The sequence below is a fragment of the Desarmillaria tabescens genome (genome assembly GCF_030435595.1).
Source record: "Desarmillaria tabescens strain CCBAS 213 chromosome Unknown EV420scaffold_7, whole genome shotgun sequence".
NCBI classification, from domain to species: domain Eukaryota; kingdom Fungi; phylum Basidiomycota; class Agaricomycetes; order Agaricales; family Physalacriaceae; genus Desarmillaria; species Desarmillaria tabescens.
The window spans coordinates 1,444,897-1,458,370 of record NW_026848306.1 but is presented as its reverse complement, the minus strand read 5'-3'; the positions used below and the strand labels follow the sequence as shown (position 1 = coordinate 1,458,370).

The 13,474-nt window shown below is 47.6% G+C and overlaps 6 protein-coding genes across 6 annotated transcripts; 2 read left to right on the top strand and 4 right to left on the bottom strand.

The window, feature by feature from the left end:
• Positions 1-314: 314 nt before the first annotated feature.
• Positions 315-1,146, bottom strand: EV420DRAFT_1520824 (putative thioredoxin). Its single transcript, XM_060472190.1, has 5 exons — positions 996-1,146; positions 761-937; positions 634-708; positions 508-583; positions 315-460 (listed from the first exon to the last, which is right to left on the bottom strand). The coding sequence occupies exons 1-5, from the start codon at positions 1,038-1,040 to the stop codon at positions 426-428; spliced, it is 408 nt and encodes a 135-aa protein (XP_060335254.1). The 5' UTR covers positions 1,041-1,146; the 3' UTR covers positions 315-425.
• Positions 1,147-1,637: 491 nt separating this feature from the next.
• Positions 1,638-1,940, top strand: EV420DRAFT_1264648 (Nop10 family nucleolar RNA-binding protein; the record flags this gene model as incomplete). The annotated part of the gene is made up of 3 exons (XM_060467234.1): positions 1,638-1,691; positions 1,747-1,789; positions 1,843-1,940. 3 exons carry the CDS (start codon positions 1,638-1,640, stop codon positions 1,938-1,940), a joined length of 195 nt encoding a protein of 64 aa, XP_060335253.1.
• Positions 1,941-2,341: 401 nt separating this feature from the next.
• On the bottom strand, positions 2,342-2,825 carry EV420DRAFT_1638862 (uncharacterized protein; the record flags this gene model as incomplete). The annotated part of the gene is made up of 4 exons (XM_060476890.1): positions 2,342-2,389; positions 2,440-2,504; positions 2,567-2,612; positions 2,670-2,825. 4 exons carry the CDS (start codon positions 2,823-2,825, stop codon positions 2,342-2,344), a joined length of 315 nt encoding a protein of 104 aa, XP_060335252.1.
• Positions 2,826-4,756: 1,931 nt separating this feature from the next.
• EV420DRAFT_1116230 (uncharacterized protein) lies at positions 4,757-7,118 on the bottom strand. The gene is made up of 4 exons (XM_060465894.1): positions 7,061-7,118; positions 6,870-6,989; positions 6,792-6,818; positions 4,757-6,726 (listed from the first exon to the last, which is right to left on the bottom strand). The coding sequence occupies exons 3-4, from the start codon at positions 6,806-6,808 to the stop codon at positions 5,073-5,075; spliced, it is 1,671 nt and encodes a 556-aa protein (XP_060335251.1). The 5' UTR covers positions 6,809-6,818; positions 6,870-6,989; positions 7,061-7,118; the 3' UTR covers positions 4,757-5,072.
• Positions 7,119-7,162: 44 nt separating this feature from the next.
• Positions 7,163-12,667, bottom strand: EV420DRAFT_1520808 (transcription elongation factor SPT6). Its single transcript, XM_060472189.1, has 14 exons — positions 12,648-12,667; positions 11,768-12,594; positions 11,599-11,719; positions 10,833-11,546; positions 10,484-10,786; positions 10,101-10,433; positions 9,509-10,048; positions 9,283-9,459; positions 8,267-9,226; positions 8,226-8,241; positions 8,132-8,173; positions 7,990-8,058; positions 7,804-7,934; positions 7,163-7,751 (listed from the first exon to the last, which is right to left on the bottom strand). The coding sequence occupies exons 2-14, from the start codon at positions 12,574-12,576 to the stop codon at positions 7,662-7,664; spliced, it is 4,305 nt and encodes a 1,434-aa protein (XP_060335250.1). The 5' UTR covers positions 12,577-12,594; positions 12,648-12,667; the 3' UTR covers positions 7,163-7,661.
• On the top strand, positions 12,621-13,362 carry EV420DRAFT_1116110 (diaminohydroxyphosphoribosylamino-pyrimidine deaminase). The gene has a single exon (XM_060465893.1). It carries the CDS (start codon positions 12,636-12,638, stop codon positions 13,161-13,163), a length of 528 nt encoding a protein of 175 aa, XP_060335249.1. The 5' UTR covers positions 12,621-12,635; the 3' UTR covers positions 13,164-13,362.
• The last annotated feature ends 112 nt before the right edge of the window (positions 13,363-13,474 follow it).

Below are 13,474 nucleotides of genomic sequence, written 5' to 3'. Positions count from 1 at the left end.
TTGAGAAGAACAGTGGAAGATGATCAATTCCACGAACACACATTTTGGATACCATTTGGGCTTGATGAGCATTGATACATGCTCGGACCATTGAGCGCCTTCTCAATGCAGCTTGATCAGGACCATTCTCTCTCGCTAAAGGCTATCCTTCGCGGGTACGTAGATCACCGGTACGTATGTAAGTTAGAAATGATAAATTGTCATGCAACGAAATAAAAACCTCGTTCAACTTGTTGTCTTGCATCACTTTGACTAGCTTGCTTCGAAACTATGTCTACGTAGACGGGCCTACGGTCCAGGCAAAGACCTCGCGATTAGCAGTGAATAATTATGAGTTGTTATTAATCACATAAAATACAATGGTCTTCATCGTTCGAATTCAGACGTACACACGACAAAGCTAACGTATTTCTATTCGGGTACATCTATGCCGTAGCCGGAACTGTGGCTGGGGCTTCGGCTAAGCAAGATTGTCAGCTAGATCCGCGCATATAGAGAGAAACCTACTGTTGGTCTCCGCAGGCGCCGAGTCCTCAGTAGCTGCACCTGCAGCAGCGGCTTTAACTGCTTTATCAATAAGCTCCTATAGGAAATGTCAATAACAGCACCCTAGGAGGAAATGACAATTCGTACCAGAAGGTTCTTGGGAATGGCACCCAGCGATGTCCCTATCTTATTTCCATCCTTGAACGCGATGAAAGTGGGCATCTAACCAACCGTGGTGAGACGAAAATTGAAATCGACTACGTGAAATTCTCACCGAAGATACTTGTAATTCGTCCATGATGTCGGGCTGCTCATCGCCGTCGACCGTGTAAAAGTCAACGCTAGCAAATTCAGGTTTCTCCGAGAGCTTCTTGAAGACTGGTCCAATCATCTTGCAAGGGCCGCACCATGTTGCCCAAAAATCAATGACAGCTGGCTTGGGACCGTCGATCTGGATGGATAAACGTTGTTACGGTCCTGACGGAGATAATGGGGTCTACTGTACGCACAATCTTCCTGAATTCCTGGAGAGAATTGATTGCCTGAGGAGCCATTACGGTGGTGATGGTGGTAGATGGTAAAGAAGTGATGGTGGGAGTCCTGATGTTGAATCGATGTGAGGTCTCTTAAACTTCATCATCATGGTGGCTTGATGAGCAATACTTACGGTCACGTGGAGTGACTAATCCGTGAGCACATCGGTTATTAAGATTTTCCTTGCCGATCTCGGAATTCCGTACAGTCCTCGACAGGTCCCACCCATTGCTTGCCCTTAGGTCCAGAGCACAATGTGAATACCCGAAGTAACTGAAAATTATGTCTGAGACTGAAATCGACGAGATTCGTGTGGAACGAAACGTAAGTTACTTGGGTATTACAATTAAATTCTGCTATATTATTTAAATAACATTAATATTTCCAGTAAAGCAATTTGCATCCATCGGTTTTCACATTGATCAAGATATAAATCGCGCTTTCGTTTGCCTCTGCAGATGATCGTCGACATCCATGAACTTTTGCTACCTGGTGGAATATATCAAGAAATAATTCTATCACGTGGGGTAAGTCGTACTTATTCTCAATTTCAAATAATCTCTTTCGGCAATCTCCGAGTTTTTTTTTTCTCTCTCCAGTACCACGACCACATCAAAATGCATTTAATGTACACGCTGGATGCGGAGGGAAATAGAGTCTATACTCTAAAAGTAGGCCCTGATATTCTATTTAGAAAAGACCTACTTACTGACCTTCCCGTGTTAGAAAGTTACAGACACAGGGAAAATCACAAAGTCGGCTCACCCTGGTAGCTACGAACACTCATGTTTCGTGAATCGACGTGCTCAAACTTTCTTGTAGCAAGGTTTTCGCCAGATGATAAGTTCTCAAGACACCGTGTCACCATTAAAAAGCGTTATGGCGTACTTTTGACGCAGCTACCAGCAAAACCCTTGTAGCGGCGACCTGATGAACAGGCTGGATGTTTATTTACATTGGGCTTGCATTGGTTGCTCTCTGAGAAATGAGGAAGACTTTGGGAAAGGCACAACAGGAAAAACTCGCCGGTCTCGAGATTGGTACACGGTTCTACGACGACGATCCTGTCATTGTCATAGTGCTACGTTGAGGACAAGATATCTATATACAATGATGGGGATTATGATACAATGTTTGCACTTGAGCTTGTGTTGTGTATGTATGGCAAGTGGAGATAGTGATATATACTTTTTTCCAGTGACAAGAAATGCAAAGCGAGTGGGTAATTGGCGTGAAATCTGCGGCGGCGGTTATATTAGCGTGACGCCAATAGGGAAGGTGGGAACTCACTATAGATGGGTGATGGTATAAATGAGGAGACTCAGAGGAAGTTCACGCGTTCCAAAATGCGCGAGAGAATGGCAAAAATCTTTCGGAATATTAGTGATGAAGCAGAGGGAAAGCGGTGGATATACGCACGATAAGAGTAGCTACCACCTCTTTCCAACTTCCACCACCTTCAGACTTTTTCTCTTGCGCCTCGTCTTCACACATCTAGAAGGAAAAACAAAATTGGTCAAACATCCCCATGGAAATAAAAACATACTTGCCATAGCGGCTGCCGCCATGATGGTGAGGCTGGGTTCTTGGCGCTAGAGAAAAAACACTAGTCAGAAATGTAAGTTCATGGTAGATAATAGGTAACTGACTGGTAGAGGGTGGTCAACGACGAGCGGGGGACCGTACCTACGGTATGGGTGAAAGCGGAGCATATGGGAGCGTCTGTAGGATGGAGTCCTGAGCTGAGATGCGTGGCGGTCAAAGTTTCTAGCCGTATACGGTGGAGGGGGGAAACTATCGTGCATTGTAGTGATGGGGGAAGAAAAAAGTGAGTGAAAGCCTCTTTCTCGCCTCGAGCCCTTAAATAAGAAGACCGAGGTCTGAATTTGGTTATGCAAATACACTTTTTGCAGTGGGAACTTTGTGAAGCATACGCAAACAAAATGCAGGGAAGTCCACCAACGAGCGATTCGTGAACGACATGTGGGCACCGGTGAGTTGAGTTGATCCTCTGCATAAGTTTCAAAGTATTGAGAGAAACCGATGGTATTCCAGATCTAAGGTGAAGGTTTGTAGCTATCGGTGTCATCCTGGTTTCGGTCCTTCTCGGGCTTGTCGATGCTCGAACTTCCAGATTAGCGGTGCATCTTCGAGTGTCGAACGGGTTGTGGTGTACCTGCGGCCTCTTGGACTGAACTCGATGCTGGTCGGTCTAGTGGCTTATTTCTTGATCTTTGGTGCCTTCGGTGCCTCAGGGTGCCTCCTTGCGACTCGAGATTTATATGGGCATTCGAGGATCATGTGATCAAACAATAACGCGCCATCTCTTAATGTTAAATTGTCAAGAAATGGCTCAGTATGTTTCGTCCATATCACTCGCCAGTGAAATCGAAGCTGATAACTGCCAAGTGCCAGTAGTAGACCGAGGAGATACCAGAACAAGCAAGAGAGACAGTTTCTGCGCAGGCCCAGAATTTGGATACTGTCAACGCGTCACGTCTCGTGAAGCCATTCTTGACGACATCGACTTGCCAGCAAAAGAATCTACAAGTAGCAGATATTGCCATCAATCAATGAAGGAGAATCTAAGAGTCAAAAGAGTGAACTCACTGCGGAACTGTGTACTCCTAGCTCTCAGCCTGTCATAAACGATGACTCTATCAATCACCGTCGTTCCCATGGAAGACTCAAATAAAACCTTTCCAAGGCCTTTCCCGAATACGAAACCATGTTCTCGATAAGGCCGCAAGGGTCATACAGCCTACGAGCTTGTAACCGTCCCGTTACTAGACGTCTTCCTGGACAACAGTCTTCCCGCTCCAATGGGATTCTCTCAAAGTGCCAAAGTTCGGCCTGGGAAACCAAGTGAAGACGTCTGCTGTTTTCATAACCTGAGTGGTGAATTGGGCAAGCTTTGACATAAGAAGCTGATGCCGAGCGAAAGATAGTGAAGTACTGCAATCCAAGGCTGCAGGAAAGGTATCATCGTGCTGGATATCTTTCAGCGACAGACGATGGTGAACGTTGAGGACAAACTTGGATCGAGTGGCTGCACCTATCAACGTCAAATAAATCGAATTTCAACGAAGGTAAATGGCAATTACTTTTTCCTTGCTATTCCAAATCCTTTGGATAGTCATCGCTTAGCTCCCTACCTCTCTCCTTCAATGCTCCGACCGCTGGCAATTTTAACAACTTTTATTCGGTCCAAGGAGAACGGAAATCGCAGGAACTCGTTGAATTGACAATGGAATTTTTTTGGACCGTAGAAAGTGCTCGAAAAGTCGTCCTTTCTGGAGGCCAGGTGTCTCTTGCGATGCTGAACGTGCTTGACAGCAGCGTTCCGGCGAAGAGCATTGAAGAATAAACGACCTTTCTCCGCCATTGTTCTCCCAACTAAGACAGAAATTTGATCGCTCATTGTTCCCCCCCCCACTTGTTCTCTTGTCCTTTATCAATGTATATCAGCACTAACTTCCTTTTTATTTTCCCCTAAGCTCGCTTGACCTGGATTCGAATTGGCGACATTACACCCTACAAAAGCAAATCCGTCAATTTGGGAACCTGACATGTAGGGCAATCCGTGCCTGTGTCATGCCGATGGGTTGTGAAGACTCGTCGTTCGATGAAGGAACTGGTTTAGGCTGTTGGAATTGCCCAGAGCACATTCTATACACAACCGTGTCGCCGTTTCAACGAGTGGTCTGTAAAATTCCCGTTTGGATTTATCCCTTTTCACCCTCAATCACATAGAGTCACGCTGCTTTCTTTTCTCGGACGAACGACCTCCTCCACCAACAGCAAAGCAAAGCACAAAGGCGTTCCTAACGGTATCGGCAGTGAGCGAGGATTGTCGTTGATGGTCGTATGCTATTCCGATTGATGGGGATCAAACATCGCTAAGTACATGATTTACCTCCCCCTGTGCAGGGGTCTACTAAATTACTTGATACGTTCCTAGCAGACGCTTGTCGTATACAACAACTTGTACCGTCCTAAAGATTCTATTATTCAAATGCTATTGTACCATGATACGCTCTGGCCAACGAATATCAGGCATGTGTTAAAGTAGATTTCAAGCCCAGGGCCATATTTCGGTCAACCACCACTGCCCACTGCCCACGGCTCGTTTGCATCTCCCCAGGCCGTAGACTCCTACCTATGCTCTCAGGCTTGTTTGAGTCCACCTCCACACGGACATCCCTCAGGTCCAAGGCAGTAGATCTACCCGGCGAGCGATTGCGCCATACCAACGATACCCCATTGGCATTGTACACAATCTGGGCCCTCTGCAATGACGGGTACGTTCGCATGAGTGAGGGGTAGAGGTATACAAACGCCTTGGTGGCTTCACGTATCTGTTGCAACGGGGTGTTCCATGTCAAATACGGATCCCCGATATTCACGCCGAACCGCAAGGTCTGGATACAGCAGTGCTCTTCTCCTTTCAGAAGTGCAGACCAATCCAGAGCGGAACATGCTGCGTGCTTGATGACCAGTACCCGCAAACACGGGAACGCAGCATGGATATGATGAAGCAACGCAGAAGCGAGTGGATTGCAGTTGATTTTGACGGTCAAGGACTCAACATGATCTCGACCGGGCTGTTTTACTCTATCCAGTGATTTTTTGAGACCCTCTGGAGAGCACGCAAAGGAGATATCGATCGTCTTCAGTCGACGATCATTGGCGAATGCAGGTAAACAAACGTGTGGTCCTTTATAGAACTGAAGCTTCGGGACGATATGGATGGGGAATGAAGCTAAACCATGCTTCGGTACTGGCTTGTGGAACGGACGTAGAGACAGTCTCGTCAGCTCGGGGCACTTATTTAGCGCCGCAACGAAGTTATTATTCGACATTATACAGTCGATGGGCACGTCGAGCTCTGACAAATGCCAGAATGGATTAGGGTGTAGGATCATAGCGACGAGGATATCATCTGTAGGCCCAGCCACAAGTTTTTTGAGATGAGGTGAATGAAGGAAGCGTGACAAGAACGACGGGTCGATATGAGATCCACGCGGTGGCACTGAATTGTATAGGACAACCGTATCCAAAGGCATAGGGACCATGTCAGATATCCGGGGCCCGCTACGATAGCACGAGTCCAACCAGATTGACTTCAATGAAAGGACCCTGAGACCATTAATCATGCGCTTTGACGTAAGGTCAACCTGGTAGCAGACCAACTTCTCCAGATTCACAAAATTTGGAAGAATGTTAAAGATAGAGTCGACAATGTCATCCATCGTAGACCACTTTTGTCCCCCATCTCCAAGCCGAATGCCGCGGGGCACTATGTAGCATTCTTCGATGACAGGCGCGATGTGGGGAAGGAGGAAGAACTCGGATTGCTTTATCCATCGCCTTCGGTGAAGGTACGTGAAGCCACGATCGGCAAGGGATGTGTAGTACGGATGTAGCACGAGTTTCCGGAAGAGTAGCGGCTGACAGAGGGAACGAAAGATGCTGGATAAGAGTGTCATGGATTTAATATCCTCATGAGACAACTCTGCCAATATTTTCCGCCAAACAGTAGCTGGGAATCGAGAGACAACCGCATCTGAACCACCAACAATGGGCCTCGGTATGTCGAAGCTCGTTTTCGCACTGGAGGTCCCTCCTAGCATGATTGTGCCTCTTCTCCACACCTTCTGGTCCCATAACGAACAATTGGACGTCGACCGATGTATGTTTTCCGTGCTAAACAAGAGAATATTTGAGAACTAAAGTCAGCTTAGCGAGTATCATATATAGAAATTCCTCACGATCGCGAGATGTACATAACCTTGAGTCTATGGTGGTTATTAGTTACAAGTGATATCTGCTGGGGGAAGGAAACATACAGTGAGAACGCCTGAGGGCTGTGATTAAAGTCCCGAGTTGGTCTTTAAGTAACGCGGTCCTTGTCAAAATCATGATGCTATGATGACAGACACACATCTTTTAGAACGGCGTGATCAATGCTAGTTCCAACCAAGCATCCCGTTGCAATAGTAGGTCAAGTCTAGGTATTAGTGTGATGGCAAAGCTCTACCTTGTTGGGGGCGCGGTCAGATATCGGTCGCACTGGACCACTAGAGAACACGTTGACGTGATGCATGAGTATCGCGGGAAGATCATCAGACTGGTGTGATGTACATAGAAGCCAGTCATTCAATAGATTTTAATAGATCCCTGCGAAATTAAATTATGTATTGTGACAAGATTTGGTGTACAGGAGATAGGAATATAGGTTAAGTAAACGCGAGTCGAGGATAGCCAAGAGCAGTGAATTAACGATGGCTGCTCCAGCCGCCTTCCTGGATCATCTGGGCTCGTTGAGGATTCATACCAGTGGGAAGAGCAGAAGGCTGAGGAGGTGGGAAACCGCCCGGCCGAGGTGTTTGGTACCCATAGGGAGGTGGTCCATTGGCGCCGTATCGAGGACCGGGAGTGGCGCCTCCATATGGATTCGGTGTCCTTGCAGGCTGTCGAACAGATGCATGCCCCGGAGTAGCCTGTCCCGTACGAGCAGGAGTCCGGATGCCCGCACCAAACGGTGTCCGACCTCCTGTGTTTGCCAAATTTTGAGATTCGTGAAGATGCCTAATGGATATCATCGAAATGGAAGGTATAATGAGACTTGCACTGTTTACTCACCGTACTTTGAAAGCATCACAAAGTTCGGGCACTCCAACAGCTGCAGCCTCGAACAAATAGTATGCTTCCGGGGTTACGCGTACCGGCTAGTATAGCAGCGATCAGCTTTAGAAAATCATACCTGGGGGACCGACATACCCATGTTTGCACAGCCGATTGCTTGTTGGCGAGGAAACAAAGGCTAAAGTGCCCAGGCCTTTTCCGATTGAGTGTGAATCCATACATACTCTTCGCGGGATTAGCCGCTAGCTGCTGCTTCAAAAAGAGATCTACGGAACATTTGTGTTAACACTGGTTTCGAAGATGCTGGATGAGGTGACTTACGTAGTTCATCTTCTGAACCTTGCTTAAAACGGTCATGGGCCATCAATTCCTCAACGCGACGAGCCATCGCTTGCACATGGTTGACAATTAGTTCGTCCAAATCAGCAGTATCGATGAGACGCGTCGACAATAAGCTGGCTACCAACTGTTTGGCCAGTGGGATCTGCATTGGGCTCCGTGACATCTGTCGTTGATATCAGAATATGAAACATGATTTGTCGCAACTTGACACTCACCGATATGCTGATAGAGCTTATCATCGACCTTCCAATGTAACTGCAAGATGGTTGGCGCCTTTAGATGAAGGACGGATAACCACGTCGCCACGCTGTTGCTTGTCGAGATAATTCTCTGCTTGTGCAGTATTGAAATTGTGGAAGTTGGGATGTTTGATAACCCGCCGGTTTTTGGCGCCTTCTGCCCGTTTCTTCCGAGCGAGTACTTCCTGATCTTTTTCGTGCTGTTGGTGATCCCACTGTTCGTCAGGTCGTACACGACGGAATGCGCTGTCACCTCCACCGACATCAGACTGTCGAGTCGATAATTCTACCATGAACTGATCAGTCTCCAGACTGAGCTTCACTTCTATGATGACACCCGGCACGGCCATGTTTGGAAGAAGATGGCTGCCATTGTCCATCATGAACTCGGGTTGAACAATGCCCTCGATGCCAGAATCCAGGCGAACATGAGCGATGTTGGTCTTGACACGCTGCACGAGAACAGAGACGATCAGGCCTACACGCAGCGTCCGAGGAGTTTCTCCGCTCAGCATTGTGAGCACGTCCCAAGGCTCAAGAGCAGGCCAGCGGTTACGTTGTTCGGCAAATGGCTTCAAGAGCTCTTCACGAATGACGTTGAGCGTATGCCGCTTCAGCTCCTGGTTGGCATTGAAAAGACTGACAGCAAACTCGTCAAGGTTGAGCTCCGAAAGTTTCTTCTCGTTGTCTGGATCACGCATGATCATAGTCACAACATGTGATGGGTGTTCATCATGTATGTCTTCTTCGTCTAGTTCCAGGGCATCCGTAGCCATCTTTCGAGCCAATTCATAGTCCTCCGGATGAATACGAGTATCGTCCAATGGATCAGGGGCATTATCATCGTCGTGACGGTTTCTCATTGACTTTGATTCCGGTTCTTGGTGTATACGAAGGAAGCCTGCAGCATTCAAGAAGATCTTGGTAGTCAACAGGCCACCTTTGATGAACTGATTGCGGTTAACCAGATTACCACCCTAGAAGATGTTCTTATGAGCAGATTGGATTTGAACTGCTTAAAGTAGCGACATACCTGAGAAGCAATTTTCTGGATAAGGACCTGTGCTTTCCGTGGGCCAAGACCGCAGACGAAGGGTAGCAATAGTCCGTAGTAACTATCAGCCGCTGCTCGATTGATATCCACGCCGACTTTATTGGTCACATCAACCAAAGTCCGCTCCAACGCCATTAGAAGTTTCTCTCGAGGAACCTGGTACAAATGTCAGAGAGATGCAAATACCATTTGATCAAATACTCACAAGATGTTGATCGTCTTCGTCAAAGGTCACTGCAGCGATGTCAGAGCCCAGAGCAGCGTACTCGTTCAAAGGGTTCTGAGCGTATCGGGCCATACCCACACAATACCTGGCGGTTTGTGACAGGGCATTGAACTCTTCCGCAGCGCGAGGACTATGCTGATATATCCGAGCAGTCTCGTCACGAATGTAGATGACAGGAATGTTGAAATCCGGGTCGGGCTCTGCATCTTCACCCGTTGCAGTTCCATACTTGAGAATTTCCTTGACACGATACGACAACTTCGCAGTGGCCATAGTGAAACCGCCAATGACAATGACATCCGGTTTACGGCGCTTGATGAGATCGAAGAATTCATCCTTCTGCTCTTGGTCGAACAGGTTATCAATCCTTGTACTCTCACGCATGCGACCTGCTTCGTCCATGAAGACAATGGAGATGGGGTCCCTCTGAGGATCACCTTTACCCCAAGAAAGCGCCAAGACGGATGCAGTGTCACCAAAGCTCATTTTGGAGGTGAAGTACGGTGCAACGTCAAGACGCTACATATGCGTATTTATGAGGTGACGTTCAGAGAAAATTTGTAGTTCTTACCTTCCTGAGTCCTGCAGCACAGCCAGCGGCTAGGAAATCTTCGACTTCATCCCGCAAGTATTCCCGCATCCATTTGACGCCGGCAGGGATCAGATGTTGGGTCAGGACTTCTTGCACGATCCGAGCGCGCTCTTCGTTCCAAGCCTTTGCCGACTCGCTGAAACTATCAGATGCAAATGCGTCATTTAGTCTTCGCTCAAAAGCTGAATATGCATCCGCCGGGAGGAAGATGGAGATGGTCACTAAATGTGCATTTTCGGCCGCAATCATGTGGAGAAACTGCGAAGACGTCGTCATTTCACGACCGGATTTGTTGAGTAGATATTTGAAGTTCTACAAATTTATCGTCAGAACGGGTCCCCGGAGGAGAAGAAAATGCCTACAAAGTATGGGTGGTGTTCATCAATCTTCGTCTTTCCTCGCTCGGTAGGAAGTACCGAAACTAGGCCATCCTCTTTGAAAGCCTGGCGGATGTGGTTCCGTAGCAGGGGATCCTTGCCTAATTCCGTGGCAATGATCATGCGTGCCTGGCGAAGCAATTCTTCGGCCGGAAGGGCTCTTGCAGGGTCCGGATCAGCAAACCTTTCAGCATATACTAAAGGGTTAAGGTCCTGGTCTTCAATGAAGTGCACGTGGTTCATTGCTACAAAATTGAGGACCACCTCATGCGGTTGAATGCCAAATCCCTATTCAGGTCAGCAAGCAGCGCTGGATAAGAAGTTAGAGACGTACTTGGGCTAGTCGAGAAACAATGCTCTTCTTGGTAACCTCGTAAATTGATACGCGACTAGGCATTTTATGCTTCTTAGTGGCGTCGGTCTCTTCATCATCATGGAAATGAAAGGCTTCGTTGGGCTTCTTGTTCTTGTACTTCATATTCAGCCACTCAGTAGCATCGGCTACAACTTCGATGCCGTCTATTTGTGGCAGGATCTCCTCCTCAAAGTACTTGTCACCAACTTGAAGGCGCTCGTAAGCGGCCGTCAGCGTATTTCGGCGTTCGACAAGAGATCGATATTTCTGGCCCAGTGAGTAAATCTTCCACAGTTCCGACAAGCTGAGGAGCTCGAAACGCGTTCGAACGTCGTTGACATCGAAATAAGATATGTGATCGCGTTTATGGGTCCAAATATATGGTACTTCGTACTCCTCAATGAAGAGTTGCCTGAGTGTGAAAGTGACGGCCAACACGAGTGCACCTTTCAAGTCTTGATGTTTTCCGGTTGGGCTAAAGAACTCCATGGTCTTTCGGTGAGATAACCGTTGACTGACCCATAATGCAGCACCATTCATGTCGTCGGCAGTCAGAGGCGTGTGTAGAGATAGCGATGAGTTCGGAGAAATGGACGATGTCGCAAGTTGCATTCGCTCGGGTATGTCCTGAGCACGTATCAGATCATCATCTTCGGTCAACATTCGAGCGCGGATGTCAGTTGGCTCAAAGACCTGAAATAATGCTTAGTGGCTCCCACTGACGTAAAAAAAACAAAAAGCATACATCTTGGTACTTTATATCTGGTTTGGTTTGCTCTTCGTCATAATCATACTCTTCGTCAGCTGCCAAAGCCCAGTCATAATCATGACCATCGCCAAATACATCATGGATCTCCTCCCATGCACTAGAAGTGGATTAGAAGGGAAACTATAAAAGAGGAAAATAGTCGTACTTTGCATCAATTCCAGCTAACTCTGGCCGTATTTCACGGGCTTTTTTGCGGCGTTCCAGTTCCTGCCTCTTTCTTTCCTTTCTCCGCTCTTCGCGAGCCTGCTCATCCATAGCACCACCCTCGTCCTCATCTTCGTACTCAATGAAATCATCCATGTCCCCGTCTGCATCTTCGTCATCTTCCTCTCCTCGTCGGTCATCATCCCATATTTTGTGAATATCTTGAACCCGGGGCAGTTCATCGTCGTCGTCCAAGTCATCTTCAGAAGACTCAACCACTGCACGACGTGAAGAGGACGCGGCCGGAGGCGAGTCTGATCCATGCCTAACGAGACGTTTGAGACGATTTCTCTTGAATGAGGTACCTGTGTTTTCTTCCAGTAAATCTAGGTCATCGTCTTCCAGCATCTCTTCTTCCTCTGCTACGAAAGTCAGAAATTCTCTAGCCCAGATGTGTCGGAAATGCTTGCCTCGACGCCTGTGGTGTCTCTTTCGACGCTTCTTTCTTCGTCGCCTGTCCTCTTCTTCGTCATCAGAGTCAACTATAAATCCCTGTTTTATCTTCCTTTCCTCCTCAGGGTCGTCTTCGTCTTCTTCGGAGCTATCGTCTGAAGCCCCAGGCATTATTACATCGCCTTCACCCTCTCCATCGTCGCCATGATCGGAGCCGTTCATGGGAATATCCTCGTCGGGAAATGCCACCGCGTTGGCATCGTCTAGTACAGGCGAAGACATGGCGTTAGTGTAGGTCCAAGTTGAGACCACTGTCGAGGAAACAACTGAACAAGGTCGAGGATCCGCTTGCAGCATTATGTCAGCATAAGTTTGCTTGTTGTGACACGTTTGTGACATGACGTTATTGTGACAAGATGGGCACGAACCTCGACGAACAGCTCGCTTTCATGCGCCTTGCGTTGGCAGAGGCAGAGAAATGCCAGGCATCTCCTACAGCGTTTTGCGTAGGCTGCCTCCTAGTACTGAGATGGCCTGATGATGGTACACCTACCGTTGTCTCTACAGGTTTTTCTAGGGAACTCGAAGGAAATACACACGCTGAAGCCAACGCCCTTACAAAACTACGCTCTCTTCCACAGGAAAAGCTTGCCCATATATTTTCTGCCTCATCTGTACCATTTTCACTCGACATCGATGAGATCTTGACTCGTCTCGATGTATATACGACTATGGAGCCCTGCTCCGTCCGAACCTCTGGCCTTGCCCCCTGTGCAGATGCTTTGATAGCTGCAAAAGTCAGGCGGTGCTTTATCGGTGTAGGGGAGCCGGACGATTTCGTTACTTGCGAAGGTGCACAAAAGCTGAAGGATGCTGGCATAGAGGTTGTGTGGTTGAAAGGTTTGGAGGAAGAAAGTCTTCGAATTGCTCGTCGCGGTCATTAAACTCTCGCAGTATTTCTTTGCTCGATAAATTGCCGCATCTTATGGATGACTCTATCCCGAAAAGGGTTTAGTGTGATACATGTGTAAATTGTCCTACCTTTCCGTTCGTTGGTTTCCAGTATTAATCTATTTTGTTATAGCTGTGGAAAAATATCATACGATTGTACTCGGGACCGACTATAGCCTTTCAACAGACGCACATTGAGCCGTTATTCTCCGTCTCGATTCATGGCATGTTTTGCCTGAGCGGGTGAAAGTAAAACGCTCTACAAATCGACCTCCATCAGGTACATCAATTTCATTCGGAGAAC

Bases quoted from the DNA above. Each gene is read 5' to 3' on its own strand.
- EV420DRAFT_1520808 (XM_060472189.1), bottom strand. From the start codon at position 12,576: ATGCTGCAAGCGGATCCTCGACCTTGTTCAGTTGTTTCCTCGACAGTG. The intron at 10,049-10,100 runs GTAAGAACTACA...ACGCATATGTAG, and splicing joins GTGCTGCAGGACTCAGGAAG to CGTCTTGACGTTGCACCGTA. The intron at 7,752-7,803 runs GTATGTCGGTCC...CTGCTATACTAG, and splicing joins AATCGGCTGTGCAAACATGG to CCGGTACGCGTAACCCCGGA.
- EV420DRAFT_1116110 (XM_060465893.1), top strand. From the start codon at position 12,636: ATGGGCACGAACCTCGACGAACAGCTCGCTTTCATGCGCCTTGCGTTG.
- EV420DRAFT_1520824 (XM_060472190.1), bottom strand. From the start codon at position 1,040: ATGGCTCCTCAGGCAATCAATTCTCTCCAGGAATTCAGGAAGATT. The intron at 584-633 runs GTACGAATTGTC...CATTTCCTATAG, and splicing joins CCATTCCCAAGAACCTTCTG to GAGCTTATTGATAAAGCAGT. The intron at 461-507 runs GTAGGTTTCTCT...AATCTTGCTTAG, and splicing joins GGCGCCTGCGGAGACCAACA to CCGAAGCCCCAGCCACAGTT.